The sequence below is a fragment of the Marmota marmota genome, unplaced genomic scaffold (assembly GCF_001458135.2).
Source record: "Marmota marmota marmota unplaced genomic scaffold, marMar, whole genome shotgun sequence".
Taxonomy (NCBI): Eukaryota; Metazoa; Chordata; class Mammalia; order Rodentia; family Sciuridae; genus Marmota; species Marmota marmota.
This window is the reverse complement of record NW_025999961.1, coordinates 2161141-2179116: the sequence shown is the minus strand read 5'-3', so window position 1 is coordinate 2179116 and position 17976 is coordinate 2161141. Positions and strand designations below refer to the sequence as shown.

The 17976-nt window shown below is 36.4% G+C and overlaps 1 protein-coding gene across 2 annotated transcripts in view; it reads left to right on the top strand.

Moving 5' to 3' along the window:
- Wdr70 (WD repeat domain 70) overlaps positions 1-17976 on the top strand; it is a 281334-nt gene that overhangs the window by 249209 nt on the left and 14149 nt on the right. For both annotated transcript variants that reach the window (XM_015496352.2, XM_048802879.1), the window contains exons 14-17: positions 1502-1602; positions 3361-3440; positions 5525-5641; positions 7611-7773. In XM_015496352.2, the coding sequence (XP_015351838.1) occupies positions 1502-1602; positions 3361-3440; positions 5525-5641; positions 7611-7773 (461 nt within the window). The remainder of the gene's footprint in view (positions 1-1501; positions 1603-3360; positions 3441-5524; positions 5642-7610; positions 7774-17976) is intronic.

The window sequence follows — 17976 nt, the reverse complement described above, 5'->3', positions numbered from 1 at the left end:
AAAAAAAAAAACCAAAAAAAAAAAAAAAAAAAAAAAAAGAAAAGGGAAGGAAAAACCAAACTGTCAAACTAAATATAATTTATTATTTTCAAGTTTTTCTATTAATAAGAAGTCACTATTGTATATCTTAGCATCTTTTAGCACTTGTTGGCAGACATTGAGCAGCAGGCATCCTAGATTCAAGGAAAGCTGTAGGAAAAGAAAAAAAAAAAATGAAAACCTGCCCTTTTATCTTAATTTCTCCTCTACTGATGGAAAAAGCACAAACATTTTTGTTTGATTTTTTTTCCCATAGACCAACTCTGTTCTCTTCATTGGTGCAGAGATTAGAAGCACTATCCTGGAGTATGGTCAGGAATTAGTAGTTGCACAGGCTCTTTTTAGCTTCCTCCTTGGTTTTTCTGGAATCTCAGAGGATTTGTAGCCATTTAACTACATGCATATTTTTTTGCCACTTGGATGAGAGAATTGCTATCAAAAGGGATCTAGGGATTCCCAAATAATCTGTCTTAATGAAATTGTGGGATGGTTAGAGACAAGGAACTAAAGGAAATCAGCCCAAGGTAGATAGGTCACAAAAGTTGTATAATTTTCATTTTACCATTGGAATCATAAAATGGCAATATCTAATTTTTACCCTTTCTCCCCTCAGTCCTAGTGCATAGCTTGATGAGTAAGCAATTATTAATAAATGTTGAATTAATCCTTCCACTTAATTCTTGCCTTACCAGAGTAGTGCTGTAGAGACCAGTACATGGTGTTGCTGCTTGCCAATGTTAACTTCATCTTTTTTCCCTCTATTTCTGTTCATGCTATCCCTCACACCTCTGCCCTCTTACTACAGACAAAAGTTAAAAACAGGTTGCAGTTCTCATTCAGAATTCATTGTTCTTTACGACCCTAGAACACCACTTATTTTCCTCTTTAGACATGAATTCAGAGGATCATAGCTTCCCATAACTCTTTTTTAAAACAGCTTTTTGTTTAGGTTAATATCAAGTTTTGTATTGTGTACCTCTGTTTTGCTTCTGCCAATGCCCTGCTGTTTTATCTCATAGATAGAGATTATTAAGTGCCTACCAATATGTATTCCTTCTGAACAAAGCTTCATGAGATTTGAATCTTTGTGAACTAAAAACAGTAACCACCTGGTCTCAATCTGCAGTCCAGAGGGACATATTGTATGTGTAAAAGCGTGAAACACTGAGATCTAAATCTGCAGTGGTAAGTGTAACTGAGTCATGCGGATTCGGCATTTCCCGATGCCAGCCTCACATGGTAATGGAGCTGGGCAGCCTAACTTTGTGGTTTCAAGGCTGTCAGGAAAACAGGGTAAGTCAGGAAGAGAACATCTTAAGTGATGGAATGGAATCTAGCCTCAAGCATACAACCTTATAATTTAGAAGATGTCCTAAAAGTTACAGGTTATTATCAGAATTATATTTGATTTTCCCCATTTTTATTAGGCCTCTTTATTGACTTCCATGCCTTTACTTTTCAGAGTGTTGTGCGCTGTCTGTGGCATCCAAAGTTGAACCAGATCATGGTTGGAACTGGAAATGGATTGGCGAAGGTCTATTATGACCCCAATAAGAGTCAGAGGTATTTCATTAAGTATCACCTGTTTTAGATGGATGCCAACAACTGGGGGGAGGGCTTCTTTTCACCCCTGCTTTTATTTATTTTTCCCTTTGATGGGGAGCACCCTTTTAGAAAATGCAGCTGGCACAGAGTAAAGCCTCAGACTCCTAGCATTGTGCTTTAAAGAGGATTTAGATATCACCCTTGATCCATACTGAATTTAAAGTGATAGTTTCCTGGGGATTTGCAGTTCTTTAGCTGAAATGTTGAGTGCAAGGGGGAAGCAAGTCCTGCCCACTTTGCATACCACCCTGGACAGTGGCATTAGCAGTGATGCATGTGAGGGATTAACAAAGAAGGCAACTAACCACTTACAGGAAATGGGAATGGCTTGTCCATTTTGTTACCTTTCTTTTTGGCTTTTAGTAGGTAACCAGTTTGGATGTTTGGAAAGGTTGTTCTCTGCTAGCAGAAGGGTACAGCACAAATTCTTTTTCCTCAAATCCCCAGGCCTACCCAGATGTCAAACTTAAGCATGTTAGTGTTTTTCCAAGGTCTGAAAACTTCAGGAAAGGCTGTCAGTCCCTCAGGTATTTCCATTTTCTTTGGGCACAAGGATAGACTTATGTTACCACTTTCAAAAAGATTGTTTATTTCTGTCTCTTATGGTACAGTCACTGATTTTTCTTTAGAGGGAGCATCAGATAGCTGGAATTAAAATTCACATGTTAGGGCCTTGAGTTGTGGCTCAGTGGTAGAGCACTTGCCTAGCATGTGTGAGGCCCTGGGTTTGATTCTCAGCATCGCAATAAATAAATGAGTAAAATGAAGGTTTGTCAACATCTAAAAATATATTTTAAAAAAATTCACATGTTAGATTCACCTGTTTTGAGTCTCACATACTTTCTGAGGAAAGGAAAGTCATCCTCTTATTAAATGAATATTCATTGACCATAATTTTGCTATATGTGGAAGAAGACATCCCTAATCCTTTCTGGGCTAGAGTTGGAACCTGACCCTATAAAATAAAGTTATATATTATGATACTTAAGAATAAGTAAGATTTCTTTTCATAACAAAGAGATTGAAAATGCTAATGTTATTAGTATAAACCAGCGTTGTTTCACTTGAGAAAGTGATAAGCCTTATTTGAGAAGAATTCATTAAGAAGGGTGCTATCTTTATTTGAAATCTTTATGAAATTTGCTTATTTATATTTGTTTCTCCTAAAAGGGATAGTTCAGCATGGCTAAGGTGAAGTAATGTGTTCTAAGCACACTTTTGGTTGATCCCACACATTCTTGGGCTGTAGCCCCTTGGCAATACTGCCAAGCCAACTCTGTTCCAGACACTTGTACTTTTGTATTTGAGATGTGGATATATGCCACTTGGGGTGTAGACCACCCAGGCTGCTTCCATCTGGGATATAAATGTTGAACCCTATGGCCTTTAAAGTGTAAAGGGTGGTTAATTTTGTTAGTATTTCTTTAGCATATTAAGTTTTTAAGTAAGTTTTATAGGTTTTCTTTTTTTAACTTGTGTCCTGGTGCCCTCATACCTCTCTAGCCCTTTTACTTGGTAGTGACCTCTGACAGACATGCATGTCTGTTAGTTTAATAATCCCTATCACTGAGGCCCCATCTGTTGTTCTCCCTCAGAAAGTCCAGGATTTGACAAGACAGTGCACGGGGTGTGTTCCTCAAAGTATCTGATGCTTTCAACATAGACTTTCTGTTCCTAAAACCAAATAAATAAAATAATTTTTTATTCATCCCTCAGGGGAGCAAAATTATGTGTGGTTAAAACTCAGCGGAAGGCGAAACAAGCTGAGACTCTAACCCAGGACTACATCATCACTCGTAAGTTAGCATGCCTCTCAGTCATATGTCTCACTACCTCTCTCTTAAAAGCCCTCAGAGTTCAGGTGTATATCACAAAATCTCCCATCGTGTGCACAGAAGCACAAATCACATAACCCCTAACCCCTTCAGCTTGTGATTCATCATGGCCTCACATACCTTCCAACACAATGTGAAGAGCCTATTTGAGCCTATTGCATTGCTCTATGGCAGTCTTTTAAAGAACAATAGACTATTCTATGAATTAAGAAAAAAGAGTGCTGGTCTTAGAATCAGGAGGCCTGGAGCTAGGTGTGGTGCAAGCCTGTAATCTCAGTGACTTACACAACACAGGAGGGGCACAAGTTCAAGGCCAGCCTTGGCAACTTAGCAAGACCCTTTCTCAAAAAAGTAAAAAAGGTCTGGGTATGTAGCTCAGTGGTAAAGTTTCTCTGAGTTCAGTCCCCAGTACCAAAAATAGAACCAGGAGTCTCCGGTTTGTCCTGTTGCACTGTGGACTGACAATGTGAGGTTGAGTGACTGAAATTCATCAGGAGAGCTTGGAGACTAGATGAAGGGTCTCTTGCAGTTCCCTCTGAAATGTGTGACCATGTGCTAGACCAATCTGGAGGCTTTATATCTAAAATAACAATCAGGAGTATGAACAGAAAGCTTACCAGGGCAGAGTGACTTTTCTCAGTTCTGTTACACAAACTCTTTAATCTGATAGATCTGTATTCCCAGAGCCATGGCCTCTGACCTGTAATAGGTGATGTCTAGAAGGAAATCTAGGATGTGACAGCAATTATTAGTGAGTGGCCTTGTGGACTTTCTCAGTGTCTCCCTGTAAAGCCCAGGGGGCGCTATACTGCTGGGTTTCTCCCTTGTGGTGGGTCTCACATAAGACCAAGTCCTTTGGAGCTTATGATCAGTCATGAGATCCCATGACACTTTTTGCAAGAGTAGAAGTGTTAAAGTTGGTGTCATAACCAGCCCAGCTCATGTAATTACACGCGGCCTACTTAAATTCCTGCCATCGTTTGAAGTGAAAAGCTATTTTTCCCCCTCCTAAAAATAATGTGTGCTGTGCTGCCTGACAGAGTGACGGGTGGCTGTTTCTCAGCTCCCCGGACTCGAAGCAAGCATAGTCTGGCCCTGCTTGGCAGTAGGGGTAGAGGGTAGGAGAGGATGTTGGAAGCGTTTTTGAGGTGTTAGAGATATTTCATTAGTTTTTAAAAAGTTCCTTAAACATTTATATTCATTATCCTGATACTCTTTTCTTTTAAAAGAGGTTTTAATCTGTGAGAAAGGGCTGAAATTATGGTGGCCAAGAATGAGATGGTTATTAAATATTTCCCTCCAGTAATCTTCTCCCTCTCCCCCAGAATTTTTGTTCTGTTTACCTTTTAAATTCTAATACTCTTTTGTTTTCTGAAATTTAATTCTGAGATTGAGCAAACACCCAACAGCAATTGAACAAATATAACTTTGATTTTTATCATCTTGTATTGTGCACCATGTAGAAGGAGGGGTAAGGCCCCATCAGTCTCCATGCCAGGAGAATCAGGCACCCCTGCATTCAGGGCAACCTTTATCCCAGTTTCAGTGGGATAAGTGCTCCTCCCTTCCGGTTACTCAGTGTTGTCAACTCCTCCTGAGAGGTGGTCACATTTCAGAAACGTGTGAAGTGAGTCCAGTGTTTATGAGGCATCTGAGGAAACTTTGGGGCTGACAGGCAAGCTATTGGCATTACTCACATTTGGGTCCTGTAAGAAAAAATAAAGAGGCAGTCCCCAATAGGGTTTCTTTTCAAAACCAAAGAAATTAAATTTTAATTGTTACCCATTGTTTGGGAGACAGGGATCCTCACCAATGTTTCTGTGACAGATTTTGATGGTGTTTCCTGAGTGCCATTAACTGCCAGGAAAGATGAGTCTGGTAGCAGACAAAATTGGCTAATTTGTTATAGTAAGACTGTCTTTTATTATTAGATGAAGGCTGTCATTATGACTTCCATTTCATCTTTCAGTTAGTCATGCTTCAGCTATGTTTTTGGATGAAAAATTGTTATTATAATGAAATTTTTCAAATGTGACTTCTTGCAGCTCATGCCTTGCCTATGTTCCGCGAGCCCCGCCAACGGAGTACCAGGAAACAGCTGGAGAAGGACAGACTGGACCCCCTAAAGTCACACAAACCTGAACCTCCTGTAGCAGGCCCAGGTGACTGTGATCCAACTAGTGACCTGCAGAGGGGGTGAGGGGCAGGGTGAGGTCACTGATACAGATATGGGAAAATCTTTTGGTCCTTGTTGCTTATCTTCAGAGAGATTTTACTAGATTGATGTTTTCAAATGTTTTATTTTTAATAACCAGAACATTTCCCCTAAAGATCTAATGCAGAATTGCAGTGTGTGAAGTTGGTAAAGATGTACTGTGCTAAGTGGGAGGGGGAGGCTGGGCCCCTTTCTGCTGTCTCCAACTTAAGCCCTGTAGGTAGTAGAACTCTGGGGCTCCTTGGAATATGGCATTAAAACCATTCCTCTAATATTGGCTTAATGTACAACATGGGGCACTTTGACCAGAATCCAGGCTAGCTTAGGTTTCATACAAGGCAGAAGGTGGCCATCCTTTAGTTCAGTGTTGAGAAAATGGAGCTGCCCAAATCACTTGAAGATGAGTAAAAATCCTTAGAGTTTTCAAGAAAATGGGTGTCGGAATTAAGCAAAGCAGCATCAGTTATTTTACAACACACACACCTTCACTGGAATTCTACTTTGTGCCATCACCCTGTGTAGTTTCCATTGGTGTTATGCTCCCAAGTCTGTAGCTTTTGACTTGGTCACTCATCTGTGCCTGAGCTCTACACCTCTATCTATTGGCCTTTCAGCACTGAAAATATTTCATGTGTCTACTTCTATTAACTTTTTTCATTTTTATCCTAACCAAAGTTCCTAAATAACATTCTTGCCTGAGTTGTTGCAGAACCCTTCTTCATAGGTGAGGTATTTCAAGTCACTTCCTGTTGCTTTTCCACCTCCATCATCTTATACATAGCTTTATCTCCATCCCCTCTAGCTTTCACATTGCTACTGTCTTCAAACTTTCATGAGCTTCCTGCTGTGCACTTCTATTTCCAGAGGGTGAAGGTTCTCCATGTCTCACTCTAACACATCTTTGTAGCTTTAAACCTCACTTCTCCCTTATTCTGACCTTCTGATAAACTCTTGGTTCCCTCCTGGCCCCACTCTTTGAATTTCTCTTTCCACATTTTTATGCTTATCCATTCTGTTTTTTTGAAAATGGCATTCCTTGCCTTCTGAGCCTCCCTGAAATGAATCCATTGCTTTCAGAAAGATCTGTGCACCACCCCAGCCTCAAGTGCTGTACTTCCTCTAAGTGCCCTAATAATTATTGGCCACACAACTTCTCTGACAGTTAATTTTCTGTGCCTTTTAAAAAGTTTCTTCTTGATTATCTTTTTAAAAAGTTGGACATTTTTGGAGTACTAGGGAAGATGCTTGTGGTTAGGGACTCAGTTGGGAACAAATCCTTGCCTTTAAGGAGATTCTTGTCCACTAGGACAATTACAGTACCCTAAAATAATGTTAATCTATATGACCATTTCTTTTGTTTTCTCTAATAATGCCCAGGAGATTGTCTATAAAGTACTTGAAAATATGGGAAGATAAATTTGTTTAACATTAAAATAGCATCTAATGAATATTGGTTATTGAATTTTAAGTGTTCATGCTAGAGGAAATTTTTTTAAATATATTTTTTTAGTTGTAGTTGGCAACAGTACCTTTATTTCATTTATTTATTTATTTTCATGTGGTGCTGAGGATCAAACCCAGAGCCTTGCACATGCTAGGCGAGTGCTCTACTGCTGAGCCATAACCCCAGCTTGCTGGAGGAAATGTGTTTTAAGGCAAATTATTTGTAATTCATTACTCATTCTGTAAGTTAAGCAACTAAGATATAACAATCTTTTCAAGTCTCTTTCTATTTAAAAACTTCATGGGAAAATTGCAGTTTGATGATTTCTTTCTTTGGTTCTGATTATTATGATGGCTGAAAGGATTATACGCAAGTGCTGTTGAGGTCATGTTCAGGTAAGCACAGTGTGCATGGGCTAGCAACATGTTGTCATGTTAGTGCTGTTTCTGATTTTTTTCCTCTTCTGAAACAGGTCGTGGTGGCCGAGTTGGAACCCATGGAGGCACTCTTTCTTCCTACATCGTGAAGAACATTGCTCTGGACAAGACTGATGACAGTAATCCCAGGGAAGCCATTTTGCGTCATGCCAAAGCAGCAGAAGACAACCCATATTGGGTTTCTCCAGCTTATTCCAAGTAAGAAAGTAATTCTTTAAATTAGAAGTATTGGGGGCTTGAGGTGTAGCTAATGTGCTTAGCATGCATGAGGTGTCCTGGGTTCAATCCCCAGCTCTAAAAAGTAATTAATTAATTTTAAAATGGAAGAATGTTTTTTTTAATGAATTGGGAAGAACATAACAGTGGTATTTTGAAATTTTAACTTCCCCATGTCTTATTTTTTACCTGTTGAGGTCAGAAACTCAACAGTCTTAAACCCTAGGCATTTGTTTATGTTTTAAGACTCTTTAAGTTCTGGAATCTAGCTCAGTGGTAGAGTGCTTGCTTAGCATACTCAAGGCATTGGATTTGATCCCCAATACTCCCACCCCCCAAAAAAAGGACTCTAAAATGATGAATTTTAAAACTACACTAGTTTAGTCAGAGCTATAGCATAGTATAAACTATTATGTGGAAAAAAGTCACTACATTGCCATAGTTGACGAGGGTTAAAAGCAAGAAAAGGAGAGGAGTTCATAGTATCAATTTGTACATGGAGAGCTGTGTATGTAAGCAACCCTGCCCAGCAGATCCAGCCTCTTGGATTGCCTTGGATAGCTTAACATGGATATGTGAGTGAACATGTAGGGTTCTTAAAGCTACTATACCAGCTGTATTTACATTAAAGAAGGGGGGTACTATTGTAGAATTTTCAGATTTTAATTATTTTAGCTTTTTGTTAGGACTACTTTAGATGAGTTTAAAAAAAAATACTGAGAGCTTCTATATATTCTTCTACTTTTAAGACCTTAGACAACCATACTACAGTTAATTATTAAAGCTGTGAACTCAATACCAGTATAATACTGTTAACCAAGCTACACACCTTACTTGGTTTTCATTAGTTTTTCTACTGATATCCTTTCTTTTTCTCAGGAGTGCGTGAGTGTTGCAGTGAGTTTTTATTTCTTCATAGTCTCTTCCAGTAGTAACAGTTTCTCAGTCTTTTTGTCATTCATGAACTTGATGCTTTTAATATTTTTAATGTTATTTTGTAGACTTTCTGTCAGTTTGAGTGTGCTGGCATTTTCTCATAATTGGAATGAAGCAATGCACATTTGGCACACAATAACATAGAAGGGGCATTGAATCCTCATACATCATCATATCTAAGAGTTTCATGATTTGAATTATCTTATTAATGGTGATAATAAGTTTGGTCACATGATTAAAGTGATGTCTGCCAAGTTTCTCTACTGTAAAGTTGTTGTCATTCATTGTTTTGAATTGATAAATTTCTTGGGGTGATTTTCTTTCTTTTCTTTTTTTTTAAATAATTTTAGTTGTATATGAACACAATAACCTTTATGTGTTTATTTTTATGTAATGCTAAGGATCAAATCCAGTGCCCCACACGTGCTAGGCAAGGGCTCTACCACTGAGTTACAGCCCCATCCCAGGGTGATTTTCTTGGACTCTGCAAATCTTATTTCTTTTCAATTTTTTGCTGTCCAATTTTGTCTACAGATGGATTTGTCTGTAATGATTTGATGTTTGTCTGATGGTTATTTTCTTGTTCCTTGTCTTCTATCTATTAAGTGGAACTCTATCAAAAGGAAGAATTGTCCCTTTACCCAAACTTATTTAATTTTCAAATTTTTAAAAATATTTATAGATTCTCTATTTACTACAGAATGGGAGCAAATTTTTACCACATGCACATCAGTTAGAGCACTAATCTCTAGGATATATAAAAAACTCAAAAAACTTAACACACACACACACACACACACAAAACACCCAAATAATCCAATCAATAAATGGGCCAAAGACTTGAACAGACACTTCTGAGAAGATGATATTCAATTAATCAACAAATATATAAAAAAAATGTTCAACATCTCTAGCATTTAGAGAAATGCAAATCAAAACTACTCTAAGACTTCATCTCACTCCAGTCAGAACGGCAGCTACTAAGAATACAAACAACAATAAGTGCTGGGGAGGAAGTTGGGGAAAGGGCACACTCTTAACATTGCTGGTGGGACTGCAAATTGGTACAGCCAACCTGGAAAGCAGTATGGAGATTCCTTGGAAAACTGGAAATGGAACCACCATTGGACCCAGCTAACCCACTCCTCAGTTTATACCCAAGGGACTTAAAAACAGCATACTACAGTGATGCAGCCACATCAATGTTTATAGCAGTATAATTCACAATAGCTAAATTGTGGATCCAACCTAGATACCCTTCAGTAGATGAATGAATAAAGAAACTGGTTTATATACACAATGGAATATTACTCAGCATTAAAAGAGAATAAAATCATGGCATTTGCAGGTAAATGGATAGAGTTGGAGAATATCATGCTAAGCGAAGTAAGTCAATCCCCAAAAAAACAAATGCTGAATGTCTTCTGTGATATAAGGGTGCTGATTCATAATGGGGATGGGAGGGGCATGGGAGAAACAGACAAACTCTAGATAGGGCAAAGGGGAGGGAAGGAAGGGGAGGAGGCATAGGGGCAGAAAAGGTGCTGGAATGAGACAGACATCATAACCTTAAGTACATGTATGAAAACACGAATGGTGTGACTCTACTTTGTGTACAATCAGAGACATGAAAAATAGTGCTCTATTTGTGTAATATGAATTGAATTGCATTCTGCTGTCATATATAACAAATTAGAATAAGTTAAATAAAAAAGAAAGAAAGGTGACAGGGGAGGGAGAGGGGAAGGGAGAAAGGGAGGAATAGGTGAAGAACCGGGGGAATGAAGCAGACCAGTTTATGCTATGTGCATGTATGAAGATGTCACAATGAAATCTACTATTATGTATAACTATAATGCACCAATAAAAAAATTTTAAAAAAGAAAACCATGACTATACCTCCAACAATACAAAATTATACATGCACCAAGCATTTATTCACTACAGCATTATTAGTAATTACAAAATACAGGAAACAAACTACCCATATATTGGAGAATGAATGGCTAAATAAATTATGCTATACCCACACAGTAGGCTACTATACAACTATGAAAAGAATGAGAATGAGCTCTATGAACAGACATAGAGAGATTTCTAGGTCATACCACTATGTGAATAAAAGAAAAGCCCTAAAGACTATATCAACTCATAACCTTATATATAGACAATTTTAACGTCAATTATATATCAGTAAAGATGGGGAATAAAAATTAGTGAAAGTCCTAAACTGATTGAAACTGTCATAATAAAAACAATTGACATATTTGTAAATGCTTCTCCCAAAGTTAGTAACTTAAAATTAAACTTCATACCGAAATTTTAATGAAGACTTTAGAGAACCAACTACTTTGTGAATAATCACAGATAAGCAGATGTGCGCTATAACAGTCTATTAAAAATATTGACATTTTACTTTACTCATCTGTTCATACGTTGTTATTATACTTTTACTATAGAGTTTCAAATAGAACTTGGATAAAAAAGGAAAAAAATCAAGTATTTATACTACACTACCCTTCATATAAGAAAGAATGGTATATAAGAAAATACTCAAGTATTGTTCAATTTTACAGAAAAAAATATAACAAAGATAAACCAGAAATGAAATATTGGTTTACTCTAGGGGTGGAGGGCTGAACGAAGGGAGAACTGGGAATGTCAACACGGGAGCATGGGATAAAGAAAGATAATCTCTGAGTATATCTCTTTTAAGCTCTTACTCCTAGTACTCCAGTAATATTTCACATATCCTGCAAAATAAAACAAAAATTTGGAAACTGAAAAAAGGAATATAAGCACTAATGAATGAATCTAACTTCATTTCAAAGGAATAATACAACACTAATTGGGTAGGGGGAAAACCTAATCTAAATAACTTTGGAAAACAGTATCTTGACTAAATACCGCAAACCTAAAGACAAAAAGAACTGTACTCAAATGCTGTAATATAATTAGGGAAAGTGTTTCTTCCAAACATATGTATTATCCTTTCTGAAATTACTTTATGTGTACACCAGGACTGAACAAATAGGAGCGGGGTTTCTTACTACTGAAGAAAGAAGTTACAAATACAGATGGAGAAAGGCTAAATAAACCTACTATTATGTATAAACCCTGTAGTATAAGACTGAAATGAGGTTTCAGTTTAAACTCATGGTTTTTAAAATATAAATACAGATGGATGAATCAGAAATAGAGATGTATGTACATGCGTAGGTTGGTATACACATGCATATTTCCAAGCTTTGCCAGCAGGACCTACAAGCAATGGCACTTGAGCAGCACTGAGCACATCTAACACCCAGCTCTTGGTTTCTGAACACCATTCTCCAACAAAAGGAACTAGGGCTCTTTGGAGAAGTGGTTGATTCCAGGATGGGGGCAAGAAAAACAAAGATGAACCTGGAACATTTTTTTTGGTGCAAAAATTAGAGAAGCACTCAAAAAAAGTGTGTGGGGGTGGTGCTGTTGAAAGAAGAAAAGAAGCATTCTGAAGGAGCTTCTGTTGGCCAAAGCTGGAACAATGAGAGCAACAAACTAAATAATGATGGTATTGGATTTTAAATCATAAAGTAAGCATTTGAGAGTTCCTAAGAATATATTTTTAATTTTTTAATTTAATTTATTCTAATTTGTTATAGATGACAGCAGAATGCAATTCAATTCATATTACACAAATAGAGCACAATTTTTTTCATGTCTGGTTGTACACAAAGTAGAGTCACACCATTCGTGTTTTCATTCTCATTCTTTTCATAGTTGTATAGTAGCCTACTGTGTGGGTATAGCATAATTTATTTAGCCATTCATTCTCCAATATATGGGTAGTTTGTTTCCTGTATTTTGTAATTACTAATAATGCTGTAGTGAATAAATGCTTGGTGCATGTATAATTTTGTATTGTTGGAGGTATAGTCATGGTTTTCTTTTTTAAAATTTTTTTATTGGTGCATTATAGTTATACATAATAGTAGATTTCATTGTGACATCTTCATACATGCACATAGCATAAACTGGTCTGCTTCATTCCCCCGGTTCTTCACCTATTCCTCCCTTTCTCCCTTCCCCTCTCCCTCCCCTGTCACCTTTCTTTCTTTTTTATTTAACTTATTCTAATTTGTTATATATGACAGCAGAATGCAATTCAATTCATATTACACAAATAGAGCACTATTTTTCATGTCTCTGATTGTACACAAAGTAGAGTCACACCATTCGTGTTTTCATACATGTACTTAAGGTTATGATGTCTGTCTCATTCCAGCACCTTTTCTGCCCCTATGCCTCCTCCCCTTCCTTCCCTCCCCTTTGCCCTATCTAGAGTTTGTCTGTTTCTCCCATGCCCCTCCCATCCCCATTATGAATCAGCACCCTTATATCACAGAAGACATTCAGCATTTGTTTTTTTGGGGATTGACTTACTTCGCTTAGCATGATATTCTCCAACTCTATCCATTTACCTGCAAATGCCATGATTTTATTCTCTTTTAATGCTGAGTAATATTCCATTGTGTATATAAACCAGTTTCTTTATTCATTCATCTACTGAAGGGTATCTAGGTTGGATCCACAATTTAGCTATTGTGAATTATACTGCTATAAACATTGATGTGGCTGCATCACTGTAGTATGCTGTTTTTAAGTCCCTTGGGTATAAACTGAGGAGTGGGTTAGCTGGGTCCAATGGTGGTTCCATTTCCAGTTTTCCAAGGAATCTCCATACTGCTTTCCAGGTTGGCTGTACCAATTTGCAGTCCCACCAGCAATGTTAAGAGTGTGCCCTTTCCCCAACTTCCTCCCCAGCACTTATTGTTGTTTGTATTCTTAGTAGCTGCCGTTCTGACTGGAGTGAGATGAAGTCTTAGAGTAGTTTTGATTTGCATTTCTCTAAATGCTAGAGATGTTGAACATTTTTTTTATATATTTGTTGATTAATTGAATATCATCTTCTCAGAAGTGTCTGTTCAAGTCTTTGGCCCATTTATTGATTGGATTATTTGGGTGTTTTGTGTGTGTGTGTGTGTGTGTGTTAAGTTTTTTGAGTTTTTTATATATCCTAGAGATTAGTGCTCTAACTGATGTGCATGTGGTAAAAATTTGCTCCCATTCTGCAGGCTCTCTATTCACTTCACTGATTATTTCTTTTCCTGAGAAGAAGCTTTTTAGTTTGAATCCATCCCATTTATTGATTCTTGATTTTAATTCTTGCACTATAGGAATCTTATTAAGGAAGTCAGGTTCTAATCTGACATGATGGAGATTTGGGTCTACTTTTTCTTCTGTTGGACGCAGGATCTCTGGTTTAATTCCTAGGTTCTTGATCCAGTTTTGTGCATGGTGAGATATAGGGGCTTAATTTAATTTTGTTGCACATGGATTTCCAGTTTTCCCAGCACCATTTGTTGAAGAGGCTATCTTTTCTTCAATATGTGTTTTTGGTACTTTCGTCTAAATAGAACAACTGTAATTATGTGGGTTTGTCTCTGTGTCCTTTATTCTGTACCATTGGTCTACAAGTCTATTTTGGTGCCAATACCATGCAGTTTTTGTTACTATTGCTCTGTAGTATAATATAGTATAGTATAGTCTGGTATAGTGATGCTACCTACTTCATTCTTCTTGCTAAGGATTGCTTTAGCTCTTCTGGGTCACTTATTTTTCCAGATGAATTTCATAACTGCTTTTTCTGTTTCTATGAGGAATGTCATTAGGATTTTGATTGGAATTGCATTAAATTATATAATGCTTTTGACAGTATGGTCATTTTGACAATATTAATTTTGCCTATGCAAGAACAAGGTAGATCTTTCCATCTTCTAAGGTTTTCTTTGATTTCTTTCTTTAGCGTTCTGTAGTTTTCATTGTGGAGGTCTTTCACCTCTTTCGTTAAGTTGATTCCCAAGTATTTTACATTTTTTTAGGCTATTGTAATTGGATAGTTTTCCTTGTTTCTCTTTTAGAGGATTTGTCACTGATATATAGAAATGGCTATGATTTATGGGTGTTGATTTTATATCCTGCTACTCTGCTAAATTTATTGATTAGTTCTAGAAGTTTTCTGGTAGAAGTTTTTGGGTCTTCTAGGTATAGAATCATATCGTCGACAAATAGTGTTAATTTGAGTTCTTCTTTTCCTGTTCATATCCCTTTAATTTCTTTTTTCTGTCTAATTGTTCTAGCTAGTGGTTCAAGAACTATGTTAAATAGAAATAGTGAAAGAGGGCATCCTGTCTTGTTCCAGTTTTTAGAGGGAATGTTTTCAATTTTTCTCCATTTAGAGTGATGTTAGCCTGGAACTTAGCATAGATAGCTTTTACAATGTTGAGATATGTTCCTGTTATCCCTAGTTTTTCTAGTGTGTTGAACACGAAGGGTGCTATATTTTGTCAAATGCTTTTTCTGCGTATATTGAGATGCTCATGTGATTCTTATCTTTAAGTTTATTGATGTGATGAATTACTTTTATTGATTTCATATTTTGAACCAATCTTGCATCCTTGGGATGAACCCCACTTGATTTTGGTGCACTATCTTTTTAATGTGTATTTGTACTCAATTTGCCAGAATTTTATTGAGAATTTTTGCATCTATATTCATTAGAGATATCAGTCTGAAGTTTTCTTTCTTTGATGTGTCTTTGTCTGGTTTTGGAATCAAGGTGATATTGGCCTCATAGAATGAGTTTAGAAGTGCTCCCTCTTTTTCTCTTTCATGAAATAATTGGAGAAGTATTGGTATTACTTATTCTTTAAAGGTGTTGTAGAGCTCAGCCAGGTATCCATCCAGTCCTGGGCTTTTCTTGGTTGATAGGCTTTTGATGATGTCTTCTGTTTCATTGATTGAAATTTATCTGTTTAAATCATGTGTGTCATCCTGGTTCAGTTTGGGCAAATTATATGACTCTAGAAATTTGTCAATGCCTTCAATATTTTCTATTTTATTGGAGTACAAATTTTCAAAATAATTTCTTATTATCTTCTGTATTTCAGTAGTGTCTGTTGTGATATTTCCTTTCTCATCACGAATGTTGTCAATTTTTTAATTGTTTCTTTTGTTTCAATTTTATTGATTTTAGCTCTAATTTTAATTATTTCCTGTATTCTACTGCCTTTGGTGTTGATTTGTTCTTCTTTTCTAGGGTTTTGAGATGTAATATTAGGTCATTTGTTTATTAACTTTTTCTTCTTTTAAGGAATGAACTCCATGCAATGAACTTTCCTCTTAGTACTGTCTTCATAGTGTCCCAGAGATTTTGATATCAGTGTTCTCATTTACCTCTAAGAATTTTTTAATCTCTTCTTTGATGTCTTTTGTAACCCATTGTTCATTCAGTAGCATGTTATCTAGTCTCCAGGTGTTGGAGTAGCTTTTATTTTTTATTTTATCATTGATTTCTAATTTCATTCCATTGTGATCTGATAGAATGTGAAATAATACCTCTACTTTTTTGTATTTACTAAGAGTTGCTTTGTAGCATAATATATAGTTTATTTTAGAGATGGATTTATGTGCTTCTGAGAAGAAAGTGTGTTCGTTTGTTGATGGATGAAATATTCTATGTATTCAGTTAAGTCTACATTATTGATTGTATTATTGAATTCTATAGTTTCTTTGTTCAGCTTTTATTTGGAAGATCTTTCCAGTGATGAAAGAGGTGTGTTGAAGTCACCCAGAATTATCATGTTGTGGTCTATTTGACTCGTGAACTTGAGAAGAGTTTGTTTGATGAATGTAGATGCTCCATTGTTTGGGGCATATATGTTTATAATTGTTATGTCTTGTTGATGTAGGTTCCCTTGAGCAGTATGAAATGTCCTTTTTTATCCCTTTTGATTAACTTTGGCTTGAAGTGTACTTTATTTGATATGAGGATGGAAACCCCTGCTTGTTTCCGCAGTCCATGTGAGTGGTATGTTTCTTCCCAACTTTTCACCTTCAGTTTGTGGTTGTCTTTTCCTATGAGATGAGTTTCTTGAAGGCAGCATATTGATCGGTCTTTTTAAAAATCTAGTCTGCTAGTCTATGTCATTTGATTGGTGAGTTTAGGCCATTAACATGATTTGTCCATCATCTTTCTCTACATTACTGGTCTCACTTCTATTTTTTTGAATTTTCTTTTTTTTTCTCTTCAGCTTCTGCATATGAAATAAAACATATGACCCTTGATTTCTGAGTTTGGTTTATCTCACCTGGTATAATGTTCTCCAGTTGCATCCATTTTCCTGCAGATTGCATAATTTCATTTTTCATTATGGCCAAGTATAACTCCATTGTGCAAATATACCACATTCTCTTTACCCATTCATTTACTAACAGACATCTAGGTTAACTTGGCTATTGTGAATTTTGCTATTATAAACATGGGTATGCATGCATTTCTTAGAATGCTGACTTTAAAATTCTTCTATTTAAGTAGCTGAGTCATATGGTAGTTCCATTCCTAGTCTTTGAGGAAATTGCATACCCATCTCCACATACTAATTTATAGTTCCACCAACAGTGTATTTAAGTGTTCCATTTCCCCCCACATCCTCACTAGTATTTATTATTTTTTGTATGCTTACTAAGTACCATTCTAATGAGAGAGAGGTAATCTCTGTGTGGTTTTAATTTGTATTTTGCTGATTGCTAAACATGTTCAATATTTTTTCAAAAATTTTGAGTTTTTTTTTCTATAATAATTTAGTTTAGTTAATTTGCCCATGGATTGATTGTATTGTTTGTTTTTCTGGTGGAAGGTTTTTTGAGTTCTTTGTATATGCCAGGTATTAATTCTCTATTGTACGAGTAGCTGGGAAAGATTTTCTCCCATTCTGTAGCTCTATTCATGCTTTTAATTGTTTCCTTTATTGTACAGAGGCTTTTAAATTTGATGCTAACCCATTTGTTAATTCTTGGTTTTGTTTCCCGAACTTTATAAGTCTTATTGAGGAAGTCGATGTTGGAGTGTTGAGCCCATATTTTTTTTTTTAGTAGTTGCAGTTTTAGATCTAATTGGTAGGTCTTTGATCCACTTTAAGATGACTTTTGAATTGAGTGAGAGGTAGGGATATAATTTCATTCTTTTGCATATCCTGTTTTCCCAGCATCATTTTTTTTTTTCCCCAAACATGTTTTTGGCTCCTTTGATAAGTATCAGATGACTGTACTTGTGTAGATTTGTCTCTGAGTCTTCTATTCCATTAGTCTGAGTGTTCATTTTTATGCCAGTGCAATTCAGTTTTTGTTACTGTAGGTCTGTAGTAT